We start from the raw sequence: 22425 nt of genomic DNA, 5'->3' as shown, positions 1-22425 counted from the left end.
TCGGATATGATCCGGTATTTCGGATCGGATATCCGCATCTATTTTTTCTAAAAATTGCGATCCGTATCCGATCACTATCCGATCCGAAAATACCGGATCGGATCGGATAGGCCAGCAGGATACCCGTTGATCCGATTTTTTCATATTTTTAATTTTTTTTTCATATGATAGAAAATTGAAATTGTTCTATTAAGAATTTCAGTTATGAATAATGACGATTTGAGAACAGATTCACAAACAAATCTAAAAGAAATAGGAAGAAAAACAAATGAAAGAGACATATTTTTGTTTGGGTTTGTGGGTTTGTAAAGGAAATGGGAGAAAACATAAGGAAGAGGGAGATTTTGTATTTTTGTTTGGGTTTGTAAAGAGAAGAAATGAAGAAATAGATTTTTGTTTAGTTTGTAATTGTTTAATAATATTTTTATTTAGGTTTGTAAAGAGAAACGGGAAGGAAAATATAGAAAGAAAGAGATTTTTGGTTGAGTTTGTATTTATTTAATAATATTTTTGTTTGGGTTTGTTTATTTAATAAATTTTAAAATTCATCGGATCGGCTTCGGATATCTGAAATCTTTTTTGTCCGATCCGTATCCGATCCGAAAATCCGGTAAAAATATCGGATCGGATCGATATCCGAATCCGATCCATCGGATATAGATTTTTCGGATCGGATCGGGCGGATCAACGAATCGGATTTTTTGGCCACCCCTACTAAGTATGTATGTCCAGGTGTATTTCATTGACAAGGTATAAGTTATATCATGTATAAATTATATAGGTGATATGTGTTTGGTTAGATATATAAAAGAGATATAAATTGTATATAATTATAATATTGTGTTTGGTTGATAATATAAAAAATATAATAAAAAGAGTAAAAAAAAGACTATTTTACCCTTTATTTATATAAACTATCTTAATTATTATTTTAATATTTATCTTATTTAGTTTTTATTATTAATTATATTTAAATTAATAAAATAATATTTAAATTAATAAAATAATATTATAATTAGTAAAAATAATATTTATTTATCATATAAATGTTTTAAAATTAATAGTAATATTATATAATTATATATTTATTTTATTATTATTATTATTAATTTCTTTTAAAGAATTAGCACCAATCAAAATTAATTAGTGTAAATATAAAATATGGTCGTGATTTTTTCGATAATGAAATTTTCTTAGTGTTAACCCAGAATATATATATATAATGATGCTTAATTTTGAAAGTGTCCGGATTTCCGGGTCGAGAGCTGTGGTTAATTTGGATATATATGTGAAAGTAATGGATACTTGAGTTGAATTGTAGGTTGACCCGCCGCCCATAAACTTAAAACGGTTAAAAATAAAATAAAAAAAGTTATAGGTATGATTTGAATTTGCAACCTAACAAAAACAAATACAACCCTTTAACCAACTAAGCTAATAACACTTTATATTTTAAATTCAACACTAAATTTGATGAACGCGGAACATTTTAAAAATATAAATTCAACTTTTTAACTAACTAATATATATATATATATATATAATATATATATATATATATAAAATATGATGCTTAATTTTTAAAGTGTTCGGATTTCCGGATTAAGTGTTGTAGTTAATTTGAATATATATTTGAGAGTAAATGGATACTTGGGTCGGATTGTGGTTAATCCGCTCATAAACCTAAAATGATTAAAAATAAAATTAAAAATGTTATAGGTATGGTTCGAACTTGTAACATAACAAAATATGTATAACCCTTTAACCAACTAAGCTAAAAGTATGGAGCTGTAAATTGATACCCAAAATGGGATTATCAACTCCAACTGTTCTCAAAACGTAAACACAAAATGGGATATCCCAAATTCTCTCTCCAAAACACACGCATATTTGCGTTGTTACTATAGCAGACGTGTATATATATATATAAATATATATATATATAAATATATAAATATATAAATATATAAATATAAATATATATATATATATATATTTATTTACATGTTAACCATTCAAATTTTATTTTATCAATTTTATATATTAAACTTATTTATATAATTAATTTATATAAGTTATTTATATTTTAATTTACTTATATTTTAATTTGTTTAAATATTTTATTTATATGTTTTATTTGTTTATATTTATATTTTTATCATATATTTTATATTAAGCTTATTTATATAATTATTAACTTAATTCATTTTTATAATATTTTTTTATATAACATAAATTTATAATGATATTTAAAAAAAAATTATAATAATATTAAAAAATAAAATTACTTTAATATATATATATATATATTATAATAAATTTAATTATTAAAATTACCAAATACATTACAATAATACACAAAATATAAAGTACTTCATAAACTAAAATAATACACCAACACAACAAAATAAAAATACACTACAAATTATGAAACAAACAACTATATTTATAATAAATTATGAAATTATAACTATATTTTTTGTGTTCGTGTATTGTAATTTTTGAATTTTTAATAAATTTTTATAATTAATTTATATTTAAGTATAAAATATTTGGATAATATTATAATATTGTCGTGTAATTTATAAATTTGTAAAATATATAGGTGATATTAAAATGTTATAAAAGTTGATGTAAGATAGAATATTATAAGAATATTCTTTTGGGTTTGAGAATGAGTTTTTTGGTTGAAGAAGAATTACTGTTTGATGTAACATTTACACCAAATTGAATTTGAAAATAGGTTTTTCGGTTGGAGATTGTCTTAGAAGGAAAATGAATGAAAGAGTGGGTAATTTGGAAAAGTTTGATTGAATTGTGGGTAGAACAGGAAATGATTCCTAAATTAGAGTGACCACCTTTCTTGGTATTGTGATTTACTATGAAAAAGATTAGATACCATTTTATTTGGTCATACTTTTATATTTTAACATTTTTTTTGAAATTAAAGAAGATTAAAATTACACCTCACAATTATATTTCCCCGTTTAAACTTAAAGTGTTTCAAGATGAATTTAAACCCGCGACTTTTTTTTATCTCTTAAGCAGACTCTTACTATGGAGTTTATACCGTAACATTTGCAGTTATTTGTTAGGATTTATTTATTATTATTTTAGTAATTTCTGTTAATGAAACTGTTATATAAATTCCATCTAATTTACCTCCTAACTCAAGATGGAAATGATTTGAACCGTTTGAGATTGAATATGAAAAGTTTGATAAATTCGTAAGGTTTAAAGTTAATCAAATGACATGATGACAGTGTCTTGACTGATAAATCAACGAAAAATTTAGAATCTTATGGACATTGAATAATAGAGTGAAACAACAACCGAAAATAAATTTTAAAATTACTCGTGAATCACAAAATCCATCAACGATTGGATGATAATGTGTTACCTAAAAAAAATAATCATAACAAAACAATGACAGTGTGTTCTCTAAGAAAAAATGAGCGATTAATCCCATATCAGAAATAATTAAGTATAGAATGGAAAACAAACTCATAGAATAAAATAATAAATTAACAGAAATATCAGGAAAAAAATATTATTAAAGCCTCCACTACACTTCCATTCAAAGCATCTATGACCTTTTTTTAAATGTCTTTAAGTTGACTATTTTCAGGGTGATATGTGTGTATTAGGGTAATTTGGTTAATTTGAGCATTTTTATCAAAATCTTATATATAGTTCATAATTCGCACATATTAAATGTTTGATTAATATAATTTGTTAAAGAATAATATGTCTTATTAAATACTGGTGCTACACATTTTGGTTGTTGGTTCTCGTAAAAATTTGTTTAAAATAATATATAAAATTAAATAACATTTTAAAAAGTGTATCCGCATAATTAATACTATAAATTTATTGTGAAATATTAAAATAATTTTATAAACAATTAATATTTTTATTAAGATTGTAACTTTAAATTATAACCAACCAAACATTTATTATTTTTATTTTTATACTATACAGAAAATTTAAATATTACACTTTATAATAATTATAAAATACATATTTTTTACATATACAATAAAAATTAGTGATAAAATAAAATAAAAAAATATGAGAGTATTGTAGATATTTTATTATACAATTTTTTTTTTATCGTCGAACAAAAGAATATCATTTAAAGTCTGGAAAACATTTATATTTTATTGTTAACAGTTTTGTTGAAGATATTTTTAATTTTGACAATGTCATGAAAACCTATTACATATTAATAGTATATTTCAATCTGCATCAAAGTTGGTTTCTCTTTACCTTTTAAGAATTATAAATTTTTGACTTAGTTAAAGATGGATAAATGTTTATTTGTTTTGTTATAGTAATGATTTATTTTCCAAGATATCTTTAATTAATTTGATGCATATATAATATAATTAGTTTTTCTTTTGAATCTGCGCAATATATTTCACTACTATAGTGAGCAATAATGAAAGAATTTCATCATATTTATAGAGATTTATATGGATATAGTAAATCTCGCATGCACTACTTTAATGATAGTCTTTACATTTTCCCTTTCACTCGTAGTATTAGAAAGAAATGTAGTCTATATGTCAAACTAATTGAGTTGAGGAATCAAACTGTATCAATTATTTTAAAGATCATTCTGCAATTTGAGAGTAAATGAATACTTCGGTCGGATTGTGCCCATAAATTTAAAACGGTTAAAAATAAGATTAAAAATAATATTACATTTTTATCGATAATATTATTTTCACGGTTTTATATATTATTACACGAGCGAAATACATGCCAGTTTTATTAGTTCATATTACAATTAAAATTTCCAAATTTTGAACACGTAAATAAAATTCAAAATAATGAACTAAAGTTTTTGTTATAATAACGATTTTTTAAAATGAAATATAGTCTAACTGACTGAATAAAGTTTATAAATAAAATTGTAATAATATATAAATAATAACTTTGAGCGTTGAAATCTAAGATTTAGTTGACGTGTTCAAATTGTAATCATGCATTTAAAATGCCCGGATCCAGATGTAGAGAAGAAATTGAAGAAACCTAGAAAAGGGGACCGGCCCGATATCTTTGCATTTCCTTACTAAAAACCCTAGCAGCCTCTCTCAGTCTCACCCATATATATATATATATAACTGAAGATCGACATTATGTCTCTTCCTATATTAAGAAATATCGATCTCTCTCGTTTCTCAGGTGATATTCTTTTTCAAGTCTCTTCATTTTGTCAATTTCTACTCCAATTAGTAATATGATCAAGCTTCTTTTATATTGAAATCCTTTCCTTGTTGTGATTATTCTTAGATCTGATATCTACTCGATCGACGAACGATTTGCTGATTAGCTATGGCATTGGTAAGTCTTTTCGCATCCCATTTCAATATTATGGACATGTCTTTTCAAGCATTGATTAATCATCGGATGATGTTCAGTCATTAAATACTAAAAACTAAATCACCAATAATGTTATAATGATTCGAGATATATGTTTAACACATTTTCTTTAAAATAACTATGCATCAAACTTGTTTAACACATTTTCCTTAAAATAATTATACATCAAACTTGATCCCATTAATGTTGGATCCAACGTCTAACATTATTGATTGTCTAATTTATTGTCCTAACAATTTAACCACATTCATTTAATTCAATTTGTTAATTTTTTATTAAATTATTAAATATTAATTAAATAATTAATAAATTAATTATAAAAAATTAATTATTTTGATCAAATTTCACTTTAATTTACGTTTGAATTTTATTTGAATTTCGTTTGATTTTTATTTGATTTTATCTACCTAAATTTTTATTTCCATTCATTAATGAAATTTATGAATTAATTTAAAATTCCAACAATCTCTCGTATTTCGGTGAAATATTCAACAGTTAAATTCTACATAGTATAGGTAGGTATAACTTGAGCCTTTCATTATGAAAGTATATATATATATATATAACTCTATTAGCCGATTAGTAGACTCGATGTCCTTGACTATTCTATCATTTGTGTAAACGATTACACACTTTCACATATAATTCTCCATGATAAATGTTAAGTTGTCATGGTTGTGTCCGTTTTGGTCATAGAACACGCGTCTGGTTCTGTGAGAGGGTCTAGAATCGAGTCGTGCAATTCTTTCGAAACGACCCCAATTCTCTCTCACATATGTGATCGTTTTAGGATTAATTAAAAACGTTATGCTTATTCTAATGAATATATATATATATATATATATATATATATATATATATATAATTAATTTTCAATAATAACTTTACAAGTCAGTATAATTAGGTTGTCCCAATAAACCTAGTTTTTGAGATCTACAATCTGCATATGTTGAGTTTTCTTTCTTACCAAACTTATAGTAATTTAATGTCTGAAAAGTCTTCAAACTAACTATTTATTCAATAACTTGATTAATGGATTACAATGTTATATTTGAGTAACATAGTCTAATGACATTATGTCTAAGACATTTATATCTTATACCTATCATAAACTCTAAGCTTATCTAATTTCAAAATATTATCACAATAATTAGAAATTTCTCTCGTACATTTTTAGATAATATTCTAATGAAATTTTCTCTGGAACTCAGCTATTCGAGTCATTTACCTCAGCTGAGTCACTGGAGGTCTGCCGATTGTTGGGCTTGAATCCCGAGGGGGACATTATAACACCACCACTAGCACCACCACCACCGGTCAATATCACTCACGTCGCCCGGAAATCCTTGCCGGAAAAGTCCTCGGCGGCGACACCTAACAGGGTGGTGGCGGAGAGGAAGAGGAGAGAACAGCTTAGCCAACGATTCATTTCTCTAGCTTCCCTTATTCCTGGCCTAAAGAAGGTACTGGTTTATATATATATATATAAACTTTCTCTCTAAATTTATTTATTAATAGATAAATTAATTGATTTAGATGGACAAAGGTTCAATCTTGGAAGATGCTATGAAGTATACGAAAGAATTAAATGAAAAAATAAAATCATTGGAATGTTGTTTAAAGAAAGAACAAGAAGAAGAGATGAGTGATGAAAACGGATTGCTAGTAGTATTGCATGATCATCAGTCTAACATGGAGATGAGGTTTAAAGAATCAAATAAAAAGATATTAATAAGAATTTACTGTCAAAATGGAAAAGAAGTCGACGACATTGCTTCTAAGATGCTGAGTTATCTCAAAACGATTCAACTCACCATTCTCAAAACTTGCTTCTTGCCCTTTGGACAACATGCTTTCGATATCACCATTCTAGCCCAAAAGGTACGTTATTTGATCTTATGTTTATTATAGATATTTTGTTTTTTTCCGACATTTGTTTTCATGTTTTAATTTTGCAGATGGAAAATTCTAATCATGATATATCTATGCAAGAGCTTGAACAAAAATTGGGTGAAATTATTCAGGCTTGACCCAAATAATTGGAATTGGGTAAATAAATAAATAAATAAAGGACGTCAGATACTTTTTTATTTTACAGGTCCGAAATCATCAGTCCTGGTAACGTACTACTATTAAAGAATAAGTAGTCGGTTGTTACATGCTCCTATACTATTGTTGTTTATTATTAGATATGTTCTTTCTCATTAATTTGTACCATTTATAATGTTTCGTATCAAATCTATTTAACTCCTTTGTAACAACTCTATTTATCTCCTTTCAAATAAATTAATCAATATTTTAAGGAATGTGTGTAATAATTTAATCAATAATCTATTCCTAACTTCTTTATGGGAAAAGTAGAATAAAGTAGATTGAACTCGAATTTTCAATATTCATTTTTATTTCTCTTCAAACGAAGCATGATATTTAGAAATCAAATAGTTATTACTCAAATAATCATTAAACTTAAACTTGGATATTCGCCCACAATTTGAATGAAATAATAAAATTATGATGTTTTATGTGATTTGTTCAGAAAAGTCAGTAGAGTATGTCGGAGAGTTAATTGTTATTCTCGAGAATTTACGAGCTCGATAACTTATTAAGTATTATTATTTTTATTTTATTTTTTTATTTTCATGTCAATTTTTTGTTGTGTGCTTAAACGAATTTTTATTTTTATTTTTAATATAAATTGATATTTTTTAAAGATTTTTTTTTTTAAAATCTTTATATTATTTTAAAACATTATTGAAAAAGTTAAAAATTACATATTGCCTGAGTAATTAGGCCACACTGTGTTATCGTGAATGTTGGGTATTAAGAATACGAGAGCGGATAGATACAACACCCTTATAATGGACTGTGTCTTCGCATCCTCCCACAGTTAATCAGATTCGTTTTTTAAGATAATGAGAATTATAAAACTCACAAAGATGGGACGCATTGATCTAACTGCATAGCGGAAGAAAGAACCATCAAGGGCGAGATATTACGCAATCCCGATTTATTTAAAATTTATAAATTAATTTATCTAACTAAAAAGGTTTGAGTAATATAAATAACTTTTTTTTTTAATAACTTTGTCAATATAAATATAAATATTTTTTGTTTAGGCTTCTTCAGATTCAGATTATTTAAATAACTCGATTATTTAAATTATTTGGGATTATTTTAATATTAGTATATTTTTGACAAAAATATTTAAAGGATATTAATATATAATAATTAAATAAAAAAATAATAATTTAAAATAAATAATATTTTAGTATTTTGAATAACAAATTAAATGATATGAATGTGAAATAATATTTGTTAGATATAATAATCTATTCCGAATCAGGTATTTTTTTTTATAATGGAAGGGATTGAGACCAAGCCGGGTCGGTGTCATCACAGGACTTAGGCCTGTTCGTTCCCTCATTTAAATTAGATATTTTTATCGATTATTATTATTAAAATTAAAATACACAACTTTAAATAATAAAATATTATATAGATATACAAATTTGATTAAAATGTTATACATAAATTAATTTTAAAAATATTTAAATTTTAATAAATAAAATACAAAATTTTAAATTGTTTATATTATTTTTTTTAAACTAAACAAAAAAAAAGTCTTGATCAAAATAAAAATCAAGTTAACAAAATAATAAGTCATAAATTTAATAACATTATAATATTTAAATTATGATTAAAATAATATTATTATATAATAAAATTTATTTTGATAAAATTTAATAATTTATAATAATTTTCAAATAAGTTATAAGACCAATAGATAAAAATAATAAAACATTGAAATAAATTCAAAATCAAACAAATCCAACTAAATGAAAAAAAATAAAACAATGGGGAATTGTTTGACTTTTTTATTTTTATTACGGTAAGGTATAAGTGACATTATTTTTTAATTTTTTAAATTTAATATACTATTTTATTTTTTTTAAATGATAAAATTTATATTTATTTACTCTTTTTTCATTCATAATTTTCACGTTATTTATTTAAATTAACCCAACTTGAATTTCTGAATTTGTCTTAAAAGAACATAGGCTTGGTTTTCTTTGGATTATTTTAAAAACCAAATAAAATTAATTTTTTAATTAATTACCTCACTTATTTCATTAATCAAAATACTAAAAATAACTTTTATTTTAAATTATTATTTTTTTATTTTATTTATATATATCAATATCCCTTATTTTTTTTTATAAAAAATAATTATTACCTTCTCAAAATCATCAACAATTATTAATATTTTTTCCCTCTAAATTTAAAAAAAAATTAATCCGAACTAGGCCATAAGAATAACATATAAATAAGTTAAAATAAGTGAAATAGAGAATTTATAAATAATATAACAAAGTAGCTAAACTGTAAAAAAAAATCTATATTGAGTTTATAGTGTTAGACTTAAACATGAAGAACTCGTATATTTATATCCAATAATCAAATTTCAAAATTGAAATTTTGGTGCTTTAGTTTTGATAATTGGGATTTCCATGATAAACTTTGTATATAACTAATATTATTTTAAACTAAATTCTTACTATTTGAAATAATTTTTAATTTTATGAGTTTATTATAACTTTAATTAACGATTTAAATTAATTCTCAATTTTACCTCCTTTATGTATGAGCAAAAATTAACATCATAACTAACCTGTTAATGCAATTAATCAAAACTACATAATTAGATTCACATACTTCCAAGAATAAATCATGTGCAAAATACAAGTCAGTGATAGATAATGGAAAGTGTCTATTGAGTTTTAATTCCAGTAAATATATGCAAGATGAGAATCCTTAATGATTCTAAAAAATACCAAGATAATTGAGATATTTTGAAAGGACACAAATTTCCATTTAGTTTATTAATATATATATATATATATATATATATATATATATATATATATATATATATATATATATATATATATATATATATATATAGGAAATGTAATTCTCAACAAGCTTGATCCATTTAGTAACAAATCATATTTAAAAAAAAAAATACTCATTCTACTCTATCAAAAATTTGTTCATATTGATTTTCATGTCAAAATCAAATTTTGAGTCCCTTTGTTCATTTTTTAAAGTTATGAAAGACTTGTACAATTAGTCATTCTATAACATTTTTAAAATTGAATTTTAAGTATGTTTTTTACACTTTTATATACTTAAAATGCAATGAAATTTTTTAATATTAGTAGTCTCAAAGTGAAATCAAAAGACAATATTTTGTTATTATAGTTAACTTGTTTTTATGTGCTTTAACTGCTCTAATTTATTACCAGAAAACACATACTCTTTTGCGATACTAGATCTATTTTCTTCGTATGTAACTAAGTTAATTACTACAAACTCTCATCATCCTTTAATGACTGCAGTCGTGGTGATGCAATACTAGACTTCATTTCCATAAGAATGTTCTGACTATAGTTGGGGTGATGCAAATATTCCACTAGACTTCATTTCTATAAGAATGTTCCAACAACTTTTCCCCTGAACTAATTTCAGTAACTTCTCTCGCATCTAATTTCCTCTCAATTTCATCATAATCAATTTCTCAATTTGGTTAAGAATCCCTATCCACAGATTTGCAAATACTTGAACTATCCACAAATTTGCAAAAACTTGAACTACCACAAATCCTCAAGGAAGTGCAGCAAGAACTGCATCAACACTTTGGATATTAACTTCATCAACAATGAAAGAGACGTTTGCATGTCCTCTAATCCTTCTGAGACTGTTCTTCCACACTGTTTAACCAAATTTCTAACAATTTAAATATCACCGAATCAAAACAATCCACCGTACCTCCTTATAGATATGGTTCACATATGCTCTAATCAGGCTCATTTATAACATTAATATAGCATGGTTTCTAACTTCCAAACATACTTTCCTCACCCATACAACAACATCAGCCACATCTCCCCTATTCCTAAACCCTCTTCATCATCAGAAGCGCCACACCATTTTGCTAAATAGAAAACTGAGCCTCCCATCAGAACTAAAGATCTACAAAATTGATCCACATTACCATGTAGTGATGGAGACGAGGGAAGTTGTTGTTCGCCAACATATGACCTATTTGACCTAAATCTGTTCAACCATTCAGATTGCAGAAATTTACTTTTAGCAAGTATGTAATTTATATGTCATTCTTGAAAATCTTGATAATAGACCTATTGGTTGCAAGCTCTTTTTCGATCGGTTGTGGGATGGCTCCTCTTTATCAAGATTCAAGAGTCCATCAAACCAAAGATAAGCAAGGATAAACTCATAGCCTTAGTATCTTTTTCTACAAAATTAATGATAAGCTCCTCCATTTGATCTTGAGATTGGTTTTCTAATCTTCATCCTGAATTTTTACCTTATGTTAAAAGAAGAAGAAATGGATAAGAAATGAATAGAGATAAGATGAAATATAAAAATGAAAGAGTTCTGTTGAGAAAAATATTTATATATAAGGTTAAATTAAGAAAGAAAAAATTAGCAAGTTTATACCTACTATTATCCGAAGGTATAATATTATACTGAGTATGATGTATAATTTATACCGGATATAAATCTGTAGATAAATATTTTATAACCAAACAACTAATTAAATTTAACCAAACAACTAATTAAATTTACTGTTACTATTATCCTATACCTACACCCCAAAACATAGGCTAAGTCAATATCAATGGTGCCAATTTACACACTTTGATATAAGAATCCCTAAAACAAATTAAGGCGATCGATCACCTATGATCCGGAGACAAGTGACACATGTACATGAGAGAATGACTAATATAATAATGCCGATTTTTTAACATCATTCTAAAGTTCAAGAGCTCCCTTCTAAAGAATAAATGGTTCTTTAACATAATGATATAACTATAATTCGAGTTTATTTAAAAATAAGTATTTTGTAACCATCATAATTACAATTATTTTTGAAAATTATCAAAGTAAAAAGTAAAATTAATTAATTTGGTAAAAAGATACAATTGAGATGGAAACTTTATTAGTGAGAAGTTCATTAGAAAAAGGTAATTGTTGATAAATTTATAGATAAACTGCATATATTTTTAACATGGTATGAATTTTGACAAAATAAAAAAAATTCTTATAACAAATAAGTTATCAACAACAAGAAAGAAAATCATAACACACTAATGAAACTAGACATTCTTTCCTACCGATCAAATGAGTGAGATTTATGACTTCCATAATTTTTTTAGACAAAAGTTATTCTTTGTAAGAAACTATCATTATCTTCCACTTTATTCATAGTGCTTTTAGTTAAAAATTCCGAGTTATTTTGTCGGATTCATGTACAATACTTTTTTGACTTAGTTTTTTTTTATTAGAAATTATTCTCTACAAATATATAACTTTGTGTACATGAATGATTCATTCATAAACACACAAAACAAAAGTAAAAAAAAAAAAGATGGGTTGCTCTCCATAAACACTCTTTTTTGCTCTTTATAAATTACTGTTGTGAACAGAAGTTAAATATATTCAAAGCTCAAGCTCTGACATTTACATTTGAATTTAAAATCACTATTTCTGACCTTATTCATCAGTAGAAAGTGACAAGGGTCCAGAAGGGGACCAATGCCAAAACTATAGCTGGCTGGTGCTTAGTTATTTTTGGCTTCTTCCCCAAAAGATCTTAAGTTATCTTCTCATATTTTCCTCCAAAATTCTCACCCACTTGTTAGTGACTGGTCTATATATGTTTCCAACTGCTCATTATTTGAAATCACAAAATCATATAAATTCAATTGAGGATTAATTAATTTATAGATCTTAAGATAAAGTAATAAATTTTTGAATCTAATTAAGCAAGGTTAACTCTAGATATACTGTTATAACGGAACGCGTGGGAATGACGTAAACAATAAACAGACAGAGATTTAACGTGGTTCACCAAGATAGAACTTGACTACGTCCACCCAGAAGAGAGATTATTATTGAGAAGATTGTTTACCGAGATGATATAACAAACTAAGGTTATAACACGAGTTTATATAACACTGTCTCCTGAAACCCTAACAAATAGAGAATTGGGCCGGCCCATTAAGAAGGCCCAACTATTCAAGTCTATTTAAAATATACCATATATACATATTTTCAAATGTAATCTTATAATGTGAATCTAACACATATTTTCAAATGTAATCTTATAATGTGAATCTAACCTACTGAAAACTTTAAGAAATAAAAATGTTTACAAATGAAGTACTCATCTTTGTAGAGTCTCTAGCTAGGTCAGATCCCATCACTTTCCTTGGAAAATGGAGGTTTGTTTTCTCACATTTCACATGTGACATGTCCCCGGGCCCCTACCATGGATCAAAGTTTCTATTTCGGATAGAAAATAATGAAAGGGGAGAATATAAATAAAGGTTGTTCATGATAACTTGTGAAAGAATTAGAATACGATAACAACGTAAGGTAAAGTATATGTATCTTTACCGATTAACCAATTTCTATACACTAACCAAAAAACCAAAAAACGTGTATTGTAATAGAAAGATTAAACCAAAATACTTTATTAAATTGAACAAGGAATACCATTAGTATATGTCTCTATGTATAGTTATTTATATATAATATTCTAACTTAGTATTTAGTTAAATTATGGCAAAGGCATAGTCTAAGGTTCATTAAATAATTGAGCATTGGACAATGTGGAGGTAGGATGTGCATATCACACCTAATGTTTATTTTGTCCATATGTGATTGAAGCAAATATCTAATTTCAAGGTGATATTATGTTTTTGAATGAACCTGATTAAAAGTGAATATTTAAAAGTCATATATGATCTAGATAATTTATTTATTTATTTATTTGTTTTTGAAAATTATCAATTTAACAAAAAAAATCGTTCAAATCTAACCATAAAAACATCCCATAAAAAAAAGGTAAAAAACAAAGATTAGAATATGTGGAATCAATGGAGTGCAACTTTTGACATAATATTGGGAGCTAAGGCTAATAGTAAAGTAAAAATATAAACTGTGCATTTATGGAGTGTTTTGGCATTTATGTTATCTTCCTTTTTTCAATCCCTAGGTCAATATAATTAGAAACAACTATTCATTATTTTGTAGCACAATGAAAATTGATGAATGATAAATTTACAAAAATAGTTAAAGTGATATGAATTTTACTTTTAAGAAATTAAATATTTTAAGTTCGAATTTTACTTAAAAAATGCTTTTATTTTAAAGATAAGTCATAATTGAGGAATCATACTAACTATCCAACCAAATTTAGGGTTAAATTTTTTGGGGGTCATAATACTATATCATTGAGAATGAGTTATCAAGATTTCTTAGTTTGGAGTGTATTGAGTCATAAAAAGGTTATGAGATTAGTTATAGGAATTAGTTTCAAATATTTTCCTTTTTTATCAACACTTTTTAATATGTGTAATTAAGTGTAGAGATATCATATACTTTCAAAAATTAATGTTTACATTAGAATCTATTAGTAAGGTTAGTTTTTTTTTTTCACTTTCCTTGTAAAATGAAAATTTGTTTTATCAAAACCATTTGTCACATTGTTATTATGCGCTGATGATAGAACAACAATAAAAAAGAGCAAGTTTGAACATCGATAATCTTTCTTATTCTACTATTCAATCTTCTTGAAGCAGTTTTTTTCGTTCTATTGAATTTTGTATTTCATTACCGTATAGCCAAAATAAAAATGAATCACTTGTCATGTACCCAACTAATACCATGGATCGAACATTCTATTCCTTATAAAGATAATTATTTTATTTATTATTAAGTTAAATTAATATTGTTATAAGAATAAAATGAGAAGGGAATGAAGTTTTTTTATTTAATGCTGTGAAAGAATTAGAGAAGACTGTTAGCTAGGTCTAGTGATTAACAAGTAACAAAACATGTGTAGTTGAAGAGAATAAAGAAAAAGACGTTATATGAATTGAATCATAAATATTAGTTATTTAATAACCAATAGTTTACACTTCTAAGTATTGTTATTTATAATAAATTAATCTAACTATTAGTCAATTACATTCAGTTATAAAACTAAAATTATTATAAGTTAAATATATGAGGTGTTGGTAAACTTGAGCGGATTAAAGTTTGAAGTTGAAAACAATAATGATTAGTTCCAGATGTTTTTATAAGATAAAAAGGAGTAGCCTCAAATCAAAAAAATATGTCATAAATTAAAGAATAAAAATGAAAATAGAAATAGCAAAAGCATAAAAGAGTTATAAATCAAAAACAAAAATCCAAAAGTACAATAATGTCACATTAATGATTTTTTAAATGATTAAGGTAAAATGATGTAAATGAAAGTCAGATTAAGTTAAACGATAAAATTATTAAAATTTTTTGAAAAGAGACATTAAAAAAAAAGTATAATACAAAAGATTCACCGATTGTAAAAGAAGAAAAACAAAAAAAACAAATTTAACGAGCACATATATTCTCGAGAAGATCAATGAGTTCTCCGACTGGCTCAACCGGTTTACTCAATGAAACCTCGATTGTCATCATAATAGAATTATAAATTAAACGCATCGGTTGACAACAATCACTAAACGTTCAACGATTCCTTTCAATCAAATGATCCACCAGAAGATAAATGAGATAAGGGCCCAACGACTCAGACCAACCGAGCTCATAATTGTCTCTATCCACACTTCCCAACAACAACGATAGACTCCGGCATAACTCACTGAATACCATTCATGTTCCATAATAACCTCCAAATTTTAACCACTCCATCACAGTGTAAGAGAAAATGATGCATTGACTCCGCCTCTTTATGACACATTCTACAATGGCTCTCCATAATACACCATTTTTCATTCCTCTATCATCCACCAAAATCCCTCCATGCATTACACTACATTTAAAGAACGAGATATTTGATGGAAACTTAGAGTCTCATAACTTCTTTCATATGAGATTATAAGGATCATTCTCCGCAATTAAAGAATAACAATGACTAACCTTAAAATTATCAATATCTTGTCAACGCAAAATAACACACAAAGAAGTATTCACTTCTTTTCCCCACTAGATTGAACACTCTATCATGCGAAACTAACTATTCTGTATTTAGTCTTCTCATATATCTGATTCTCATTGTAAAACCATTAGAACTCACATCAAACATGTCATCATTGATTGTAGCATCACTACATACAACGACCGAGGCAAGAGCCATGAATTATAATGAAAGACTTATGACACTACATTATACGTCATCCCAAAATTTGATCAAAGAGTCATCGTCAAATAAAAATCTACACTGTCCATGAAAAGGCTTCCACATTATCGAGATGACACTTCAAATACCACATCCCACTGTCCGATTAATAGGTCTGGTGAACCAGCTAGACCAATCATGCTCATACTTACATCTGATCATAATATCCCATAAAGAGGTAGGCTCCAATTAATATATGTTATACCATTTTGATAAAATGACTTTGTTAAACAAAGTCAAATCTCGTATACCCAAGCCTCCTTGGTCCTTAAACTTTTTCACTTTATCCCATCTGATAACGGCCGAGGCAAGAGCCGAGAATTATAATGAAAGACTTCTAACACTACATTATACGTCATCCCAAAATTTGATCAAAGAGTCATCGTCAAATGAAAATCTACATTGTCTATGAAAAGGCTTCCACATTATCGAGATGACACTTCAAATACCACATCCCACTGTCCGATTAATAGGTCTGGTGAACCAGCTAGACCAATCATGCTCGTAAATATATATGATCATAATATCCCATAAAGAGGTAGGCTCCAATTAATATATGTTATACCATTTTGATAAATTGACTTTGTTAAACAATGTCAAATCTCGTATACCCAAGCCTCCTTGGTCCTTAAACTTTTTTCACTTTATCCCATATGACCAAATGACGGAAGGATGACTTAGAGGGCCCCCAAAAAAACTTATAAATAATTTTGAGATGACACTCTAAATATCATATCCCACTGCCCAATTAATAGGTATGGTGAACCAGTTAGACCAATTATGCACATACTTATATCTGATCATAGTATCCCATAAAGAGGTAGGGTCCAATTAATATATTTTACATCATTATGATAAAAAGGTTTCGTTAAACAAAGTCAAATACAACTACACTTTTAGGTGTAAAAAACAGAGACATCATATAAGTGGCATAGATTCCATAACACATTTGATGAGAACTAAACGTAAACCTTTCAAAATTATCTTGCTCTTTCAAATTGGTAACTTTCTTTTCATTTTGGCGATGATCGGATCTCAAAAAGCTTTGGAATATGCTTTAACACCTAAAGACATCCCAAGATAAGTAGACAGAAATGATCACACACTAAAGCTCAAAATGCTCATAAGTGTCATTTCCTTCTATTGGATACGAGATTTGAGAAAAAGATCTCAAACTTATCGAGGTTAACCCGCAATCCAAAACAGGCTCCAAACAACCACAAAATATCTCGAAGATGTTTGAAGTTTCTGTGAGTGGCTTGAATAATGCATAAGGAAAAACAAGAAATGACAAATGGAGACCTCGTCACCCCACAATCAACTCCTCTAATGAGGTTAACATGCTCGACAAAATCTATCATTCTTGAAAAAACTTCAATGACAATGATTAACAGGAATGGGGACAAATGATCACCGTACCTGATTCCTCTCGAGCTTTCGAAAAAACTTTTAGGGCTTGCATTCACAATTACAAAGAATTTGGCTGTCGACACGTAAAATTTGATCCAATCTATCCACTTCTCCTCCATACTCATTCTACCCATTACATTGAATAAAAATTCCCAATTCACATGATCATAGGTTTTTTCAATATCTAACTTTACGAAGGCACACTTATCTCCCATGAAATTTGCCGAATTAATACATTCATTTATAATAATAGACACATTAAAAATTTGGTGACCCTTAATAAAAGACATCTCATTTGCCGAGATCACTAACTCAAGAACTCCGCGTAGCCTATTAGCTAAACATTTAGACAAACTTGTAGAAGGATGACACAATAATAATATGTCTAAATGTTTCACATCAATGGTCCCAAGAACTTTGCGAATCAGGCAAATTAGAGAAGATTTTCAACATTTGTCAAATGATGAGAATTGGTAAAAATGCTCGATCGCTGCTGTGATATCATTTTTTAGAAAAAAACCATATTTTTTGAAGAATGGTAAAGTAAATACATCACTTCCTGGTGCCTTATCACTCCCACAACCCATTACTGTTGCATCCACTTCTTTTTTTATGAAGCGAGATTCCAATGCACATTTTATCTCCACACTATCCAACTTCGGTATGATCATATGTGGTTCCTGGAATAAATCTTTATAGAGTTGCATAATACTATTTGAAATCGTAGGCTCACAATAATGGAAACTTTTATCCTTTAGTCTAGGTTTTGAAAGGGCACAACTAAGGAATAATCACGAGGAGTCAAAATACTTATTCCTTTGTGGATGCGTTCACAATTGAGACTCTTCTTCATCCTTAAACTATTTACTAAGCAACTTTATTCTAAATTACGTCCCCCTTTTACAACTTTGATTCGGCTAGTGTAACCTCATGACTTTCTTGCTCTAATCCTTTCCATGTCGATTCTTCCAAGAAAAATCCAGTGGTGTAATAGATTTCCATCAACACATTCTTAAGAGAACTAACCTTTTTTTAATTCATTCTTCTTGCAAAGAGCGTGCCACATGCCGTATGCTTTTTTCCATCTATATAAAAGAATGAATTTGTATAGAAAACCTTGCACCAAAATTGAGTTAATCGGATTGTTCATAGCATGCGTTTTCGAGACCCCGTGATTTTTTTGTGTGTGTTTATCTCCAACTCTCAACAAATTAGTCCTATTATGTTGTCTAGCCCCGATCTCTTCTTCTTTAGATAATTCAAGAAGATTACTAACTAGCAAAATACAAGAGTTAATCTCTTTCGCCAAAAGATCATGAACCTTTTCCACCTCATTGATAACATTAATCTTATTACATAAATCATCGACATTTGCACAAAAATTGCACGTTCACCCACATACCAACTTTTAGTAGCTTGCGTAAATTCTTCAAATTCATAAAAAGTTTCAATAATATCAAACTCGAAGGATCTTAAGACCCCCACCATTCTTGCACACTCACCACAAAGTCGTCCCTTGTTAACCACTTATTCTCAAACCTAAAAGGGTGACACAACTTATCCACTACTCTATGCTGTAGTACAATAGGTCGATGATATGAACAAATCCACGAAATTACCTTTTGAAAAATATTAGCCATCCCTGAAATATCAACTCATTAACCAAAAAACCTATCAATGCGAGACTGAGACAACCCACCATTACCATTGCCTCTTTTGAATATGTATCGTCCTCCTTCAAGTGGTGGATCCACAAGGTCAAGATTCTCGATAGTATTATAGAACTCTTTCATTTGACTAGTCAATCATCTAGAACCCTTTCTTGATGATGGATCCCTCACCTCGTTCATATCACCAACAAAGATGATTGAGAAATCCCATAGACTAGCCACTCTTGTCAACTCGTTAAAGAACTCCCCTTTTATGTTTTAGAGAATCGGTCCGTAAACCACCGACATTACCCAACGAAAGTTATCTTCCCGGTTCCTAAGTGTTAGGCTAACTAAAAATCTTCCAACATCAACATCAATCTTCTCGAATACGTCAACATTCCAAGTAATTAGAATCCCACCCGACACCTCTATAGATTCAAGTGTTACCCATCCACATAATTACCAATTTCACAGCTCCCTAACAATCTTCTAATCCATCTAACGAATCTTCGTCTCACAAAAATAATATATTCCACTTTCAATAGATCCCACAAGAGGTTTAAGATTATAACGCTTCTCGCTATCATTAATCCACAAATATTCTATGCTAATATTTTACCAATCATAAAAATACGCTTATACGGAGTATATTCGATTCGACTTCGGTACACGTTTTCCTGCTGATAAAACCCAAGGGATAGATCACCAATCTTCTTGAGCTTACAAATTTTCTTCAAAAGGAGTAGACCCATGTTTTATTGAGAATTTAAGGTTTTTAAATTTAATCTAAATTAATGTCATTATAAATGATTAGAAACGCACTTGCTTCAATGGTTGAAAGTCATGTGGTTCTTTTGTAACCAAATAATCCACATAAAAATTGATGGGAATAATAGTTCAATATTTTAACACATCATCTTAGCTGCCACAATATCTAACATTCACAACAAAGTGTACCTCGAATCTATAACCATAAAATCTTAGTTGAACTCTACTAAAGGCTCAAAATATCATACATGCGCATAACAATGCAATAGCAGATCACGTATTTGATATCAACTTAACGTACTAACAACTTATTCGATAAATGACAAATCCATAAATTAGAATTATAGTGGGTGGATTTAAAAAGATGAACAAGAAATTATGAACGAAATGGATAGATTAATATGGGTACATGTCTCTTTTGGATAATTTGATTAAAAATTATGGACCATTTGAACTTCCTATGTTTGAATATATATATGGTGGGCTTGAGTCCACCTTAGCTTCAAAGTAAATTCGCCCTTGCATTTTACATTGGACAGTTGTAGTGATGTCATTTCTCATAATCTCCAACAAATCCCCTCGTGGATAGAATCTCAAGGTCAGATATGTTGTTTCCTCTTTTGCGCCACGCTAATTAATTAATAAAACGGCAATGTTTCCATTTAATGGATTCCAAACGGAACAATTCCAACCTAACTCTCAATCTCTTCTGTCTTTTATCGATTTCACTCGTTACTCTTCTCCCGTTCCTCGTTATCCATCATCTTTTTCCATTCCTCGTCGCCCGATCCTATTCGTCAAATCATCATCGCCCGATCCTCTTTGATCAATCCTCGTCGCCCGCTCCTTCACATCAAGATGATTGGTTGAAGAGGATCAAGTGACAAAGAGCGCGCGGGTGACGAGGAACGAAAGAAGGTGACTAGGAACACCGTCGCTATTACTCAATATATGTCTTCAAGATAAATAGCGACGGTGTTGAGAACGTTGCTATTTGTTTCATAAGATTGTTTTGCTAAGTCTCGAATTGAACAATCAAAATTTAATTTTTATTAATTCTTGTCTGTTTATCATATTAATATTAGTCATAACCATTCTAATTACACATAATGGGATCACCATAAAACAAAACACACAAAAAGAAAAGAAAAAAAGAGAGGAATTACATTCATGGAAGATGGGTTTGTGTTGGTTTAGAAATTCCGACTGGATTTCATGAAATCAAATCTTCTCCAGCTTATTAGCCTTCACTACCGGATTCTCCCTAGCAATCGCATGTTTTCCGGCAGATTTATAATCAAATGAACACCCATGTCCTTCCGGGTACCGATGTATACCACAATAAGTAAACCCACACCGGCAAGTAAATCCGGTCAAACCCACCCGTTTACTGCAGGCGGAGCATCTGTTCGTGTTAACAGTCACAGCTGGCCGGATTTCCTCTTCCGCCGGAGAAGAAACAACCACAAACCGATCTAATTTTTCAATTGCTAGAACCGTGTTGGAGGATGAAGAAGGAGGAGGGGGGAGGAGAGAATTTTGGACGGCTGAAATGGCGGATTTGGCTTGATTTTCCTTTAATTGATGATCTCTGTAACATTTGGAACAGAGATTGAGAGTTGCTGGAATGCCGAAGAAGCCACAGTTGTTTGCGCAGAGATGATGGCCTTCTGGGGATTGAAATTCGTGTTCTTCGGCCATGGTGTTCTGTTTCGAAAAAATCTGTCTTTTTTTCTCTTGAGAAATTTCGAAACAAACACGAAATTGGAATGGATCCACAGATGGGTATGTTTTATTTCTGAGGGGTAACTAGAAGATCGGGATGAATCTTTGATTGATCGAACAAACAAGAGAGATCAAATCTGAAAATTATGAGACAGCCTGGATGAGCGAGAAACAGAGGATTCTGTTTTTTGTTTTTTTTAAGATTAGGTA

General features: G+C 28.4%; 2 protein-coding genes across 2 annotated transcripts; one reads left to right on the top strand and one right to left on the bottom strand.

Annotated features, from left to right (window-relative positions):
* The first annotated feature begins 5340 nt into the window (after positions 1-5340).
* On the top strand, positions 5341-7633 carry LOC124937847 (transcription factor bHLH18-like). Its single transcript, XM_047478177.1, has 4 exons — positions 5341-5349; positions 6600-6851; positions 6925-7269; positions 7347-7633. The coding sequence occupies exons 1-4, from the start codon at positions 5341-5343 to the stop codon at positions 7416-7418; spliced, it is 678 nt and encodes a 225-aa protein (XP_047334133.1). The 3' UTR covers positions 7419-7633.
* A 13887-nt stretch (positions 7634-21520) lies between these two features.
* On the bottom strand, positions 21521-22385 carry LOC124940207 (zinc finger A20 and AN1 domain-containing stress-associated protein 6-like). The gene has a single exon (XM_047480693.1). It carries the CDS (start codon positions 22189-22191, stop codon positions 21712-21714), a length of 480 nt encoding a protein of 159 aa, XP_047336649.1. The 5' UTR covers positions 22192-22385; the 3' UTR covers positions 21521-21711.
* Positions 22386-22425: the final 40 nt, after the last annotated feature.

The sequence above is a fragment of the Impatiens glandulifera genome, chromosome 5, assembly GCF_907164915.1.
Source record: "Impatiens glandulifera chromosome 5, dImpGla2.1, whole genome shotgun sequence".
Classification (NCBI taxonomy): domain Eukaryota; kingdom Viridiplantae; phylum Streptophyta; class Magnoliopsida; order Ericales; family Balsaminaceae; genus Impatiens; species Impatiens glandulifera.
This window is presented reverse-complemented; position numbering and strand designations above follow the sequence as displayed.

Coding starts and splice junctions, on each gene's coding strand:
- LOC124940207 (XM_047480693.1), bottom strand. CDS start 22,191: ATGGCCGAAGAACACGAATTTCAATCCCCAGAAGGCCATCATCTCTGC.
- LOC124937847 (XM_047478177.1), top strand. Junction 6,852..6,924: donor TTATTCCTGGCCTAAAGAAG/GTACTGGTTTAT, acceptor TAATTGATTTAG/ATGGACAAAGGTTCAATCTT. Junction 7,270..7,346: donor TCACCATTCTAGCCCAAAAG/GTACGTTATTTG, acceptor TTAATTTTGCAG/ATGGAAAATTCTAATCATGA.